Consider the following 14,157-nt stretch of genomic DNA (forward strand, 5'->3'; position numbering starts at 1 on the left):
ATAGAGAAACAACGCATCTTAAAGGAGTTGTCGCATATTTAAATGATAGAGTAGTTAAAATTTAATTGTTAATGTAAAGCTAAGTAAGAGTAATATCTGTCGTTATAATAAAACATATCCCCTTAAAAATGAAACTGATAGTGGCGGAGAGATGGCTAATAAACATTGGTTACGTCCGTTGGTCCTTGCTTGATAGAAACGGTTTAACGGAATATAATAGGGACATCTGGAATCACATAGGTTGAGAATAAATATTATTTCTCTCTCTGACGGGTCCACAACGGATTGTTGTATTAGATGCTATTCGGACCGGGTTTTCTTTTATGGAGCCAGGTTGACCGATGTAGTCGTGTGGTGAATCGGGTTTAGGCCTTTTTGATATTTCTAAAAGCCCATTAATATCAAAATAGAAGCCCAAATGCAGTCTCAAATCACCAATAATTATACACACTGTAAGCGCCTGCACTTCTTCACCGGCGACACAGGTTCTGCTAGGGTTTCAAACCAACCATGGCCACCGCAATCTACCTCCATTTCCGGCCACACAGACACCGCCAACTCATCCTCCACAACGCCACTTCATATCTCCGACCATATTCATCCTCCAATTCCGATAACATTAATAATAATAATAATAAACCACAATCCCATTTCAGTGACGTTAAATCCAGCCTCAAAAACCCTACCCGGCCGTCAGACCCGACTAAAAAGGTAGCTTCAATCGAAGACATCCGTAACAACCTCTCCAAATTCAGCCGTGAACCGTCCGTACAACCGCCGTCATCTGCCGCCAAGGCGATTTCATTCCAGGAGCTTTATCAACGAAACCTCACCCCGAAACCCGAACCCGGACTCGATTTGAAAACCGAGCAGCATTCGCTTCGTGATATCCGCGAGAGTTTAAAGAGTATTACTTCCAATCTATCGCAATCGCAATCTAATGCTAATGTTAATCGTAGCCAGCGGCTTAGTAGTAGTGGATTTAATTTGAATTTGAAGTTGAGACCCAAGGGATTGAATGAAACGGATTTGGATGTGAAGAGTAGTAAGTCGAATGAGTCGAAAGCCGAGTTTGTTAGGACTTTTACCGAGAATGAATTGGGGGAGAGGTTGAGGAAATTAAGGCCGGGTAGTAAGAAGGTTAAGTTCTCGTTATCCGAGCTGAACGAGCGCTTGCAGAAGGTTCGGGAAATGGAGGAGAAGCAGGTTTCGAATAGCCCGTTCGGGATGATAAGGGAGAGCCTCAATAAGTTGAACAATAACGAGGAGAAGAAGAAAGCAGGTATTCAAATGTAATCAAATTTTCGTTAACGGTTTATTTTTGCATAATGTTGTGTGTTATTTACTTTGTTGTGTGTATTCGCAGTTCCGAAAACCAAGGTGATGATGTTTGAGGATACTTCTCGGTATTTGTCGTTGCCACCGAAGGAGGTCTTAGTTGAAAAGGCAAGTTGCAATGGTTGTTTTGTTTTGATGATGTGGTTAGTGAAAATGAATTGAACGTTAGAGTTTATATGGTTGTGGACAGTATTTCCATCCGGATCATATGTCGTCTGCGGAGAAACAGAAGCTTGAACTTAAAAGTGTCAGGGACAAGTTTAAGATTTCTGAATCTGACTGTGGGTCGGCTCGTGTTCAAGGTATGGAATAGAAATCTATAACCTTTTTCTGTGATTTTTTTAGTGTTATGTTTGTGATTTTGGTAATGTTGTGATCGTTAGTTTATCCTTTTAAGTGCTGATTACGCGACTAATGGTATTAGGATGGATGTTATCTTTAAGTGTACAATTTTGTTAGGGTTTAAAGCATCAAGTGCAACTTTTATTTTTTAACATAGGTTGTATCTAGGGGCGTTCATGGTTTTGTTTAAAACTGTGAAACCGCCCAAATCAGTCTTCAGTTTGGTTTCACGGTCGGTTTTATATTGTAGTCTAGGTCGGTCGGTTTTGAAATTTTCAAACCGTAACGAACGATTTGGTTTGTGGTTTATACCAAAAACCGGCCTTACAAAACAAAACCGGACCGTAGCGTTAAATTATAGTATTTATTTATTTTAATTATTACATGTTTTCGCGCTGTAGGCTTATTTTAAAGTGAGCCAAGCTACATAGCTTCCATTCTCCATGTTATTATAGGTTTAATATAAATTGGTTAATGACAATTAGCTGCTCATCCTGTTATTCATTCTCATTTTGAAAAACTAATCAACTCTTATTAGTAATTTGTAGAGGCATAGAGTGGTTCGTACATGTCCTCTTCAAATTTACAAACAAAAGGATGATTTTTATTTAGTGATTTTAAAATATTTAAACTGTGTAGTATAAAATTCTCATGTATTTGCACTCCATGGTTATTATGGTTAAGCTGTGTTGAAGACCATATAGAAGCTATGATGTAAATTTAACAGCCGGTATGGGTCAGAAAACTAAGACTAACAATATTTATTTAGACGTTGACATCTTGTATAAAGGTTAAAAGTTAAAACGTCCAAACCGATAGTAATGGCTCGGTTTCAATTTTCAATGATTAAAAACCGTTACGGTTTGGTTCACGGTTTGATCCAAAAATCGTCAAAACCAAATCGTGAACACCCCCTAATTGTATCTGCGTAGGCTGTAGACTGTTGAGCAAACTTCAAAAGTTCACTTTTACCATTAACAAACCAGTTAGAAATTGCCATTTGATGATTTGAAACTTTTCAGGTGATGATGTGGCACCGGTAAATGTATCCAACTTGCACCAGATGCATCTAGATTCTCGTTTTTTTTATGACACGGCACCAGTTAAAAACATTTTATTTCTACTAGAATAGTTATACTTTTAGGGGTTGTTTTTAAAGGCAATTTTGTTATGTTACTGATAATATCTATATAGAATTTCAGTTGGTTTATTGTTTTTTTTGTTTTTCAGTGGCACAACTCACCACAAAGATCAAGCACCTCGCCACGGTTCTACACAAAAAGGTAATATACATAACGTATTTTGCGAATCGTGTTAATTTTTTCTAACTATAGACTCACTTTACAAATGCGTCTCTGATTTTACTTCTAAAGGGTTGCAAACGAACTGAACCGAACCGAACGAAGTCTTGTTCATGTTCGTTCGTTTAGCATTAAACTTGTTTACGAACGGTTCACGAACGCTAACCAAACGTAAAATCTTGTTCGTGCACATTTTTTTAAGGAATTGAAGTTGTCCACGAACGCAAACGAAAACATCAGATGTAATTACCCTAATTAAATGTAAAGTTAAGCATTTGAGATAATAATAATGATGAACATAATTATTGCCAATCGTCAAGTTTATTATGATAATGCCAACGAAACACAAGTTAGATTTGTTATATAAATCAAGGCTTTGTAAAACAAACCATCATCGAAACGAACTGAATTTAAACAATAAAATATAAATGTAAAAGTTAGTTGATTATTACAAATATAATATTATAAAAATATAAAACAAACGTTCAACTAATAAATACAAACAAACGAGCATAAGCGGACATTAATGAACACATTACCAAACGTTCACGAACACAAATGAACGAACGCAACCTCTGTTCATGTTCATTGATTAACTAAACGAACAAAATTTTCTTGTTCGTGTTTGCTCATTTATTAAACGAGCGAACAAACGTAAACAAACTTCCACCGAACGGTTCACGAACTATTTGTTGAACGTTCCGTTCGTTTACAATCCTACTTCTAAATGATTAAATCCCTTAACTTATAGAAGTTCAACAAAAAGATCATCGTATTATATTTTGAACAAATATTTTCTTATTTTTTTATAGTATATAAGTCGCTAAAGTAGTATTAAGTTCTTTATTTTTACATTATTAAATCTATAAAAGAGTTTTTTGTGAATTTTTATTAAAAAAATTTAAACTGAAATGGATGGAAAATGGTGCAGGACAAGCACTCCAGAAAGGGTCTACAAGCAATGGTACAGAAAAGGAAGAAACTATTGAAGTACCTTAGAAGAACCGATTGGGATTCTTATTGCTTTTGTCTCTCAGAACTTGGTCTTCGGGACAGCCCAGATTACAAAGCTTAAACTTCACATTTTGTTCTATTAGTGTTTTGTTTAAACCGGGTCGAATAAGAAAGGGTTGGAAAGTGATATCATGTCAATGAGGAATGTTTTGACCAGCACTGAGTTCAATCCAAAAGCATATGTTTGATGTGTTTTAGACGTGCACAAAAAAACCGGTTCCGGAACCTAACTGGTGGAACCGAACCGGAACCGGTTCCAGTTCCAACCCGGTTGGTACAATACCCGGTTTGGGTATTTTTGTACCCGAAAATTGTACCCGGTTCTCATATTTGTATGTTAGTATCAGTTCCAACCCGGTTCCTACCCGGTTCTTAATTGTAACCGGTTCGGTTCGTACCCGGAAAAACCGGTTCCGGCGGGTTTTTTTTGAAGAGTCAAACAAAAGTCAAAGTAGCCGTTGGAACCGGTTCCAACGGTAATATAGCCGTTGGAACCGGTTTTCGAGAGACAATAGATCCGTTGGAACCGGTTCCAACGGTAATATAGCCGTTGGAACCGGTTTTTGATGCCCAAACCTATATATAACTTGTTTTCCACCACTAATTTCACCACCAAACTCAAAAACAAACTAAAATACTACTCCTTTAGCAAACCCGTTCCATTACCCGACCATCCAACTAAATATTATTATGGCACCCATTAAAAAAACTAACAAGAAGGCTAAGAAGAGTGTTTTTGTTGCCCCCGTTCCTGTTACGGAGGACCCAAGGGTTGTTACGGTAGTCAACCATAACCGCAACCAAGACATATGGAAGAATTGGGATTTGATTGTGGATGACGAAGGTTATCAAAAGGCTCGTTGCAAACTATGTGGTTCAATATTAAAGCACGATTCCAACTCTACTTTGAGAAAGCACATCGAGAAGCCATATTGCAAGGCGTTGAAACGGATTGGCGCGACCGATCAAATTGACTTGGGTAAAGATGGTACACTATTTCGTTACAACACGACTCAAGTTCAACATAGAATGGCAAAGTTCGTTATTCAACGAGGTTTGCCGTTTAACCACTTTGATGACCCGGAGTTGACGTCGTTGATTCGTGAAACTCTACAACCGAGATACACACATGTAAGTCGTACTACCTTAAGACGTCATTGTATCAGGTTGTGGGAGTGTGCTAAAAAAGAGTTAATCGAGTCTTTTCATTCTTTAGAAGCCATGGTTAGTTTAACTACCGATGTTTGGTCGGCACCACACGGGTTGCCCGAATCATACATATGTGTCACCGCTCATTGGGTTGATCCGGTGACATGACAATTGATGAAACGCACCATCGCTTTTGAAAACTTCCCGTTCCCACATACCGCCGAAAAATTGTTTGAATTACTTGATGAAGTTATAACGACTTACAACTTGAGAAATAAAATATTTTCGATTTCGTTTGGCAACGCTTCAAACAATACTAAGGCGGCTGAAAAATTTATCATTAAATATTCACCACCTTGTTTCGGGGATTTTTTTCATGTCCGATGTGTTGCACATATCATCAACTTGGTTGTTCAAATAGGTCTTGACAATGAAAACATTTGTGATGATTTAAAATACTTTAGACTTATGTTACAAGATGTCTTCAAAAGTGGTAAAAGAAGACATCTTGAATATAAGAACTATTGCAAGTCGGTTGAAATAAAGTATTTGGGGCCGAATTGGGACGTTCCAACCCGTTGGAACTCAACTTGTCATATGTTAAAGTGTGCTTTTGCCCAACGCCAAACTTTACAAGCTTTTCATAACAATCTTGTTGAAGAACGCGAGGCCGATATGTTTCCGGAAAGTGTTTGGGTCCAAGTCGGTTATTTGTTGGAGTATCTTGACGTGTTCAAAAAGTCAACAACAAAATTATCGGGAGTCTATTACCCTACTAGTTGTTGGGTTTTGCAAGAATTGTACTATATATCTTGTGTTTTTAAAAGCTTTGCGGAGAAGAACAAACTCTTCGAAAATATTGTTGCAGTGATGAAAGAAAAATTCATAAAATATTTTGAAAACATACCGCCGGTCTTTACTTGTGCCGCCGCATTAAACCCCTATTGGAATGTTAATGGGGTTGAAACAACGATTGAGGAAATATTCGACAACTTAGGTATGCACGAGATTGACCCGAAGTTGTCGATGGAAGCGAAGGACAAGTTCAACAAAAACCTTCAAGACCTTTATGACCATTATTTTCAAATGTATGGTCCAAGCACGAGATCGTCTTTTGTGAAAAAAACAACAACTAGTAGGCCGTGCAATGACCCACTTATAAACTTGATGAATGGGATTCGTGAATCGGTATCTAAGAGGCAAAGAGGAAACACACCAAGTAGCGAACTTGGTCGATATAGTGGAGCAAACTATGTTGAGGGCGCAACGGTCGACGAAATTCGCAATATTGATTTGTTGGCTTGGTGGAAAGGTAAACAAAACGAATTTCCCATTCTATCCGCCATGGCTCGTGATTTGCTTGCCGTACAAGCCTCAACGGTTGCTTCCGAATCGGTTTTTTCTCTTAGTGGGAGGGTGTTATCTATGCGAAGAACAAAACTAACTCCCGAGTCTCTAGAGGTTTGCATTTGCCTAAAGGACCATTTGGATGCGGTGGATCGTGTACAACACAAGGCGAACTTTGAAGACGAAATACCAATAGACCGTCATATTCATGATGAGGAGGCGGAGGACGGGGTTTCTTCCGATAACGAAGACGAGGGTGAAGACGAGAATGAAGACGAAGAAGAGTTGTAATTATTTGTTTTGGTAAAATTATTTGTAACTTGTTCAACTAATATTTAGTTTTGATTTGTTTTATTATAATTACTTTTGTTACTCATGATTAATTTTTGTTAATTTTTTAATAACGACGAACATTTTATTTATTTAAAAAATAACTATTACAAACATTATTAAAATATAAACGATACTAAACATAACAACTAAAACATAAAAAACAAAGTCCGTCGTTTTAATCCGGGAATACTTATTTTTGGGTTGTAGAGTCGGACGACTCTCCCACTTCCGTTTTTTTAGCTTCCAAACTTCTTTTCTCTCGACAATACTTATTCGTATGTCTTCGTAATGTTGAGTTGGACTCTGCTTTAAGAAACTTCGAGCAATATTTGCAACGTGCCAACTCATGTGAGTCGGTCATGAGACACAAATCATAATGAACCCAAACATCGGGGCATCTTGTTGTTTCGATCACCATAACAACGTCATCATTAGTTGCCATTTGTTGTCGGTTTAAGGTTAATTGTGGTTTAGAGTGTGTTTTATAGTTTTGGAAGTGGTTTAACAAGTACACAAACAAACCTTGCTATTTAGAGTAAAAAAATAACCTATTTATAGTTAAAAAAACCGGTTCCAACGGTCAAAAACGGCTATATAGCCGTTGGAACCGGTTCCTAACGGCTATGATATTTAAATTTCAAAAAAAACCGGTGGAACCGGTTTTTACGTAAAAACCGGTTCCGGTTCATACCCTACCCGGTTCTTAAAAGTTAGCATATCTGGGCTTCGGTTCGGGTCGGGAACCGAACCGGTTCTTGATTGGAACCGGTGCCATTTTACAACCCGGTGTGAAAAAACCGGTTTCGAACCGGTTCGGGTTTTCCAGTTGAACCCGATTTGTGCACCTCTAATGTGTTTTATCCCATATATTGGCACCTCTTCAACATCTTATTAGCTGTGATTCTAGTACAAACAAAAGGAGTCCAGGACAGGACAGTCTTCTAGGATTCACCACTTAATTGGCTGTTTCAAGAGTTTTTTATGTTTTATTTGGAGGTGAGCCTGATTCGTTTGGTTCTGTTATGGATCAAAAACTCAATATGTAGCTGACTTTTTGTTTAAAATTTTATAACCAATCAAGTTTCTTACAAATGGTTGATTCTTTTATACTCAACAGCAATTTTGATTTTTTGTAAGTGGTAAATTTAACTAGCTTAAATAGAACAAATGTTATTTTTTAGTTTAAGTTGAAGTAAAAAGTAAATGGTGGATCCTGATTACGACTGAATTTTTCTAGAGCATTAAAAATCTGTCGTGCCTTCGGGCGGGGTGAGCAAACTAGGTTTTACTGGGAACGCCAAGCCAAACTTGGACGTCCGCGTAAATCCCGATCATGTCAACACAGCTGGCCTGAGTGGGGCGGTGAGGCGCGACTTGGTTGCGTAGTGCTAGCTTAACTGTAAGAGTCACCGTTCGGAAAAAAAAAAGTAATTGGTGGAAAGTATATAATCAAGTTTCACAATTATCTAATTAATACCACAAGATCTTAAAAGTTTATGAAAAACTCGCTACAATAAATTGGATTTTATAGCTTAATATTGTTGAACTTTTATTCCGGGGATGTTTGGAATTTCTTATTTAATCAACCTATACTTTTTTTAAAAAGTTAATAATGTGTATAAGTTGTTTGTCAAACCATAAGACCTTATCGATTTTAAATTATAGAGAATGCAAAATAAAGAGGTTTTGAAAAGCTATAAATTTGTAACTTATTAACTTAATGATGTTTGATTTATCTATTACACCATTCTAACCCTAAAAACCGATTACCCTCATTTTTAAAGAAGAGTGTCATTTTTAATCATTTTGGTTTTCCCCAACACATAAGCTAATCCAAACATTTTTTTAAAATCTTATTTTAAAAAAATCATAAGTTAACAAGTCATTTAAATAATAAAGTTGTTTTTCTCCTAAATAGCAATCCCAAACACACCCAAATTTATGATTTTATAACATGCTTTTACATGCACTCAAAGGGTTATTGAAGTTGGTCTTTACAAGATGGCAGGCACCATGTACAATTTTTTCAAAAGGAAATAAATGTCATATACTATTAATATAGCAATAAGCATCATACACACCAACTCGATTGCAAACACAACTACTTATCACAAATTTGGCATCCATGCCTCAACATAAGCTGTCTTTGCCTTTCTGTAGTAACAGCATAGGAAGGCGGGACCAGTTTCCTCAACGACGGCCTCGTGTGCACCATCCAATCAACCATGAATACATGCAAATTAAGACACCCCATCAGATTAACCTCCCTCAACTTCTTACAGTTCTTAAACATGAACCTAACCGCACTCGTGGTCACATGCTGACCCCCTTCAAGATCTATCTTCACCAGCTCGTAACACCTAACCGCGATCCCAATTAACCCTTCATCATTTACACCTGATCTAGCCATATGAAGCTTCTTTAACCCCAAAGGTTCAGCCTTTAACCCTATATTCTTGACCCCACCACAATCTTGAATACTCAAATGCTCAATCTTATCGCAACTTTTCAAAATCTCACCTATGGACCATGTAATATATGAACACGAGCTCACATCGAGCTGTTGTAAGTTAGGGCAAACCAAACCGATCTTTAAGAGACATTCATTGGTTAGTTTTGAATTCCATCCCAATTTCAAGGAATTTATGCTTGATGATTTCGTGTGCACATCATTCAAATCTTTTTCCTCACCTAGACCCGTATGCTCCATTTCAACTTGTTCAAGAAACGAACAGTTGCTGATGAGAGCAAACAACGACGCGCTTGTTAGCCTATGACAGTAATTAAGCTTGATTGAAACAAGATCATGAAGATACTGAGATAAGCCCACAATGTCACTATCACATATCATCCTGTTTTTAGTAAGATCTAAAAACTCAAGCGAGTGATACGCGTGCAGGAACCTTGTAAGTCCATTAACGGAGTAACTTCTGCTATCAGAAAGCGACACACTCTTCAACGGGATACGTGCATTCACAATCGAGTTCAAAAACTCATCCGATACTTCAGATTCATCAAAATGAAGACTCGATAACCGCCTGCCAGACGTAACAGTGCTGACGAAAAGTGAATCGGTTCCATGAATAGTCGTAATGAGACACATAGATATCGATCTCAAATTACGACTATTGTTTATCATAAGCCTAACACCTTTCATCGTAATCATAATGCATTTCAAGAACAAAATCTCTTGCAGACGCAAACAATTCGTAGACAGATCAACCAACGACTTATCCGTAAGAAGCGGATTCATCGAGATATTAATCTTAACCAAATTCCTCAAACCTAACGACAACGCTTCAACACCAGCATCCGTGATCATAGTCTCACTAATGCTATAATTCCTCAACGCGTCGACTTCAAACTTATTACGCGAATAACTAACATCCAACTCCTCCAGATCGGGATAAAACCTAGCTATATTAACCAAATCAACATCACAAAGCTTATCCACATTCGCACACTTCAACACCTTAATCCTCCTACCACTCAACGCTAACTCCTTCAATCCGTTAACAGGAAGCGAATTCCGATTCGAAACATCAACAGATTCTAGTTCCAAAGCAACAGATGACCTAGCGATCTCACATAGAGCAGTTTCTACACTAGCGTTGTTACGTAATTGACTAAGATCTAGGGTTTTGAGGTTTTTAAAACGATATACGAATCGAGAAACCGTACCGTGGATGAAATACGTCTGATCGGTGACGGTGAAACGTTGACGAAGGCGATCGGTTAACGACAGCATCCGTTTGTTAACGGCGGAAAGTGATTCGAATTCCGGTTGATGATCGGTGCCGAATTGGTGTAGAATCAGCTCCCAAATTTCCTCTGGTAATTCGTCGTAGTTGCGTTCCATTGTCTGATCTGATTAACGAATGGAATGGAATTGAATTGAGAGGTTTACACGTGCAGAGAGACGCAGTGAGAGTGTTGAGCTTGATTATGTGGAGATTGTGATGTGGAGCGGTGATGATGTCATGGTTCCGTTACGTTAGCCATGGAGTTGTTGGCTTATTGTTTCTACTTTAAAAAGAAAACTCTGGTTGTATGCATACTAACATTATCCATATAAAGGAAGTTGACTTAATCATTGACAAAGGTAAGTTTGCACTTGCATTTACAAAATGACTAGCATTTAGCAAACGAATATTTATACTCATGTGTTGCAGAGGAGTAGGTTAAATACATTGCTTACTCGAGAGCAAAATGTAAATATACGAAACAAATGTTGAGGGGCTGAAAACTCATATACATGAAATTTGTGAAACTTGTGAAACCACAGATGTGTGTGTGTGGGTGGGGGGACCATAAACGTATATGTGACTATGTGAGAAACGTAAAGTTGAACTAAAGGTGTATATGTACCAAAGTTATGTGGAAAAACTTTATTGACTTAAAAGTTTTCATGTTATATAATTCTATCGACTATTACATATTCTTATTCTTTCATTTCAACTCAGCTTGTCAAACTTAACTTTGGTTAGATTCATAATCTCGAACAGCCAGCTAGCGTGTCCTTTAAATTTGGCGATATTTATTAATATCAACATACTACACAGTCCACACAACACATTTTAATGTTTAAGAAATCCTAGTCATATACATAACCATAAGCATACTTTTATACGATTCTCATGAAACCAAGTTATATTTATAGCAAATCAAGCATATATACTTGCATAATGATAACACACATTCATAATATATATGATATCATTTCTCACATGCTATAATTTTTTTGGGATGTTGAACACAATTTTAATATTTGGAAAAAGTAGTATAAACTCATCATGGTTTGGTTCGTTCTTCCTTGTTCTCCAATGCTCACACACCCCACAATAAATATTCAGGTTTTTCTTTGTGGGAATGAAACACGGCTTCAAGATAAACCATCCAACATGGCTTAGAGCATCTTCAACGCTGGCGTCGTTATGATAACACCTTTTAGCACTACAAGCCATTCTACCTTATGCGGTTTAATATTGTACTTGGTTGTATGGGATATAATAAGATATCGTGAATTCGTGACGTATTTTAATCTGTATGTTAAGGTATAAAATATCCTTAACATCACTTGGACCAAATTGACATTAGATGGTTGTGAATATATGGTATGGTTACACACAATATATAACACACACTACAAGTAATTAATACAATAATACACTCATATTCATTAGGCTGCTAGAGGAGACTTCGTCATCTGTGACAATGTTTATGGCATTGAAAACTAAGGTTGCACTTCTTGTATTGGATCCTCCTCCGCCGGTGGCGGTAATACTATCTCTGGCGACTCCCCAGTCCCAGGAAATGGCATTGTTGATTCCACTGGTGGTGTAAATATAGGCACAAGTGGTGGAAACATGGATGAGTCCGGTGGATTATCGTCGATAGGTGGCGGTAATGATATTGGAACCAGTGGCGAAGGATTAGTATCGAAAGCCGGGGGCGAAAATGATATTGGCGCCATTGGTGGGGCTAGAAAGGGGTTATCGGGTGGTAATTCCGGTACCATAGGAGGAAGGATGTAGTCGGGTGGTGGGGATAGCATAACCGGTGGCGGAGACGGGTTCGGTGGTGGAGGTGAAGGAACAAGCGGTGGTGGTGGTGACGGTGATGGTGGAGGAGGTGATGGAACCAAAGGAGGTGGTGGTGGTGAAGTTACTGGAGGCGGGGACGGGATGAGTGGTGGAGGTGAAGCAACAACTGGTGGTGGTCGACGAACGGGTGGCCTAGATGTAAAAGGGTTATTTGGAGAGCTGCGGGAGAAAGGCCATCTGCCACATCTCCCAAAAAGATACTGGTATAGTGGATCACAGTTTGATGATCCACTACCAGTTCTTAATCTGCCACCAGTACTTCGTCCACTGCCACGGCTAACGGCTCTACCATGGTTCCTAGACGAAGTCCGGGAGGCAGTTCTCTCGTCGACATCAAATTGGCGGTGGTCGAGCGAATGGGTGGAGGCCGGGTCCGAAATAGAGGGAGTGATAAAGAGGAGCAATGCAAGACATATTGACACTAGAATGTGGTGTTGCACTACCATTATTTTTCACTAGGTGTGTCCAATTGAGGTGTTTTGGAGCATGATCACAACAAAGGGTGTATATATTTTGTAGCTAGCAATTTAGTTTTCTTGAACGTAGCCAACAATTTAATGAAATGGTATAGTTATCTTATTGGAAAAGAAGCCCATATGGGCATAAATGCATGGTTAAATTAAAGAGTAGTTGGGCAGATTTGATTGAATTGAATGAGAGGGATTTCTCTAGTTTTACGTGCCCCAATTAGACCTATCTGTTGGGCTGAATCACTCGTTTACACTTTGTATAACTGTATGTGATCAATCCTCTGTTGCAATTAGCATTAATAACTTTAAATCTTGTCTGATTTCATACAAGAGAAAAGACCCAGCAATTAATTTTAAATCAGGTTCTCAAAGCACACAAGGGTTCACTTCACTAGATTGAAAAAAGAAAAGAAAAACAAAACAAATCTCTTTATATGTAACGTACACTATCCTTGGAGGGTCATTAAGAGCTTAACCATCTTCCAGTTAGCTAGGTTTCACCGGGCTTTCTTTTGTTTTAACATACTTGTAGTTGGCGAAACCAATCTTTTTTGGCGATTTAAGCATTTTGTAGGGACTACTAATACTTCCAACCTGATATTTTGGGTTCTTGTGATGCTTTGAGGATACTACAATAACCATGTCACATGGTTTTAACATACGACTACCTACTTTTGACACCGCTAAAGAATCAAAATCTATAGTGGGGATGAGAATGAAGAAGGGGGTTCATCTCATCCTCCTTATTATGTAACTTTGGCCGTAATCTAGTTCTTGAATTGATATGGTGAAAGCTTCATGTTATCATATGATTCTCATGTTTGTTGCCAAATGTAGTTGTACTTTGTGCATGAATCGTTTGATTGTGTGGCTAATACATAAAACTATTACATTAATGTTTAACATACTAATATTTATATATTTTTTAAAGTTCTTGTTAAAAATGAGATTAGACGCTACCTATACTTAAAGCTACTAGTTATAATCGAGCGCATGCTCACTTGTTATCCAACCCAAGTGTTTATCATCGAGTTAAATCAACAAAGATTCATCAAAGAGGTTGTTGCAACTAAGTTGGAGTAAAAAGCACACTTAAATAAGCCAACACACCTTCAGTTGAGTGGGGCTTCATCACCGATTTTGGCTTTATCGAGCCGGGGTCTCACCGGAAGCAGTCTCTCTATTCCCATGGGGTAGAGGTAAGACTGTTTACATCTTACCCTCATCAGACCCTACCATAGCTTTGCTGTTGGTGAAAGA

General features: G+C 38.1%; 3 protein-coding genes across 3 annotated transcripts; 1 reads left to right on the forward strand and 2 right to left on the reverse strand.

Moving 5' to 3' along the window:
- The first annotated feature begins 477 nt into the window (after positions 1-477).
- On the forward strand, positions 478-4,187 carry LOC143536194 (uncharacterized). The gene is made up of 5 exons (XM_077030239.1): positions 478-1,282; positions 1,367-1,446; positions 1,529-1,640; positions 2,911-2,963; positions 3,913-4,187. The coding sequence occupies exons 1-5, from the start codon at positions 511-513 to the stop codon at positions 4,054-4,056; spliced, it is 1,161 nt and encodes a 386-aa protein (XP_076886354.1). The 5' UTR covers positions 478-510; the 3' UTR covers positions 4,057-4,187.
- Positions 4,188-8,746: 4,559 nt separating this feature from the next.
- LOC143536195 (F-box protein SKIP2-like) lies at positions 8,747-10,768 on the reverse strand. The gene has a single exon (XM_077030241.1). It carries the CDS (start codon positions 10,681-10,683, stop codon positions 8,926-8,928), a length of 1,758 nt encoding a protein of 585 aa, XP_076886356.1. The 5' UTR covers positions 10,684-10,768; the 3' UTR covers positions 8,747-8,925.
- A 939-nt stretch (positions 10,769-11,707) lies between these two features.
- Positions 11,708-13,126, reverse strand: LOC143536177 (uncharacterized). The gene has a single exon (XM_077030226.1). It carries the CDS (start codon positions 12,871-12,873, stop codon positions 12,058-12,060), a length of 816 nt encoding a protein of 271 aa, XP_076886341.1. The 5' UTR covers positions 12,874-13,126; the 3' UTR covers positions 11,708-12,057.
- Between the last annotated feature and the right edge of the window lie 1,031 nt (positions 13,127-14,157).

Source organism: Bidens hawaiensis, unplaced genomic scaffold (assembly GCF_021521415.1).
Source record: "Bidens hawaiensis isolate Kalapana, Puna unplaced genomic scaffold, B.hawaiensis_p1.1 tig00010744_1, whole genome shotgun sequence".
Taxonomy (NCBI): domain Eukaryota; kingdom Viridiplantae; phylum Streptophyta; class Magnoliopsida; order Asterales; family Asteraceae; genus Bidens; species Bidens hawaiensis.

Coding starts and splice junctions, on each gene's coding strand:
- LOC143536194 (XM_077030239.1), top strand. CDS start 511: ATGGCCACCGCAATCTACCTCCATTTCCGGCCACACAGACACCGCCAA. Junction 1,283..1,366: donor CGAGGAGAAGAAGAAAGCAG/GTATTCAAATGT, acceptor GTGTATTCGCAG/TTCCGAAAACCAAGGTGATG. Junction 2,964..3,912: donor CCACGGTTCTACACAAAAAG/GTAATATACATA, acceptor AAAATGGTGCAG/GACAAGCACTCCAGAAAGGG.
- LOC143536195 (XM_077030241.1), bottom strand. CDS start 10,683: ATGGAACGCAACTACGACGAATTACCAGAGGAAATTTGGGAGCTGATT.
- LOC143536177 (XM_077030226.1), bottom strand. CDS start 12,873: ATGGTAGTGCAACACCACATTCTAGTGTCAATATGTCTTGCATTGCTC.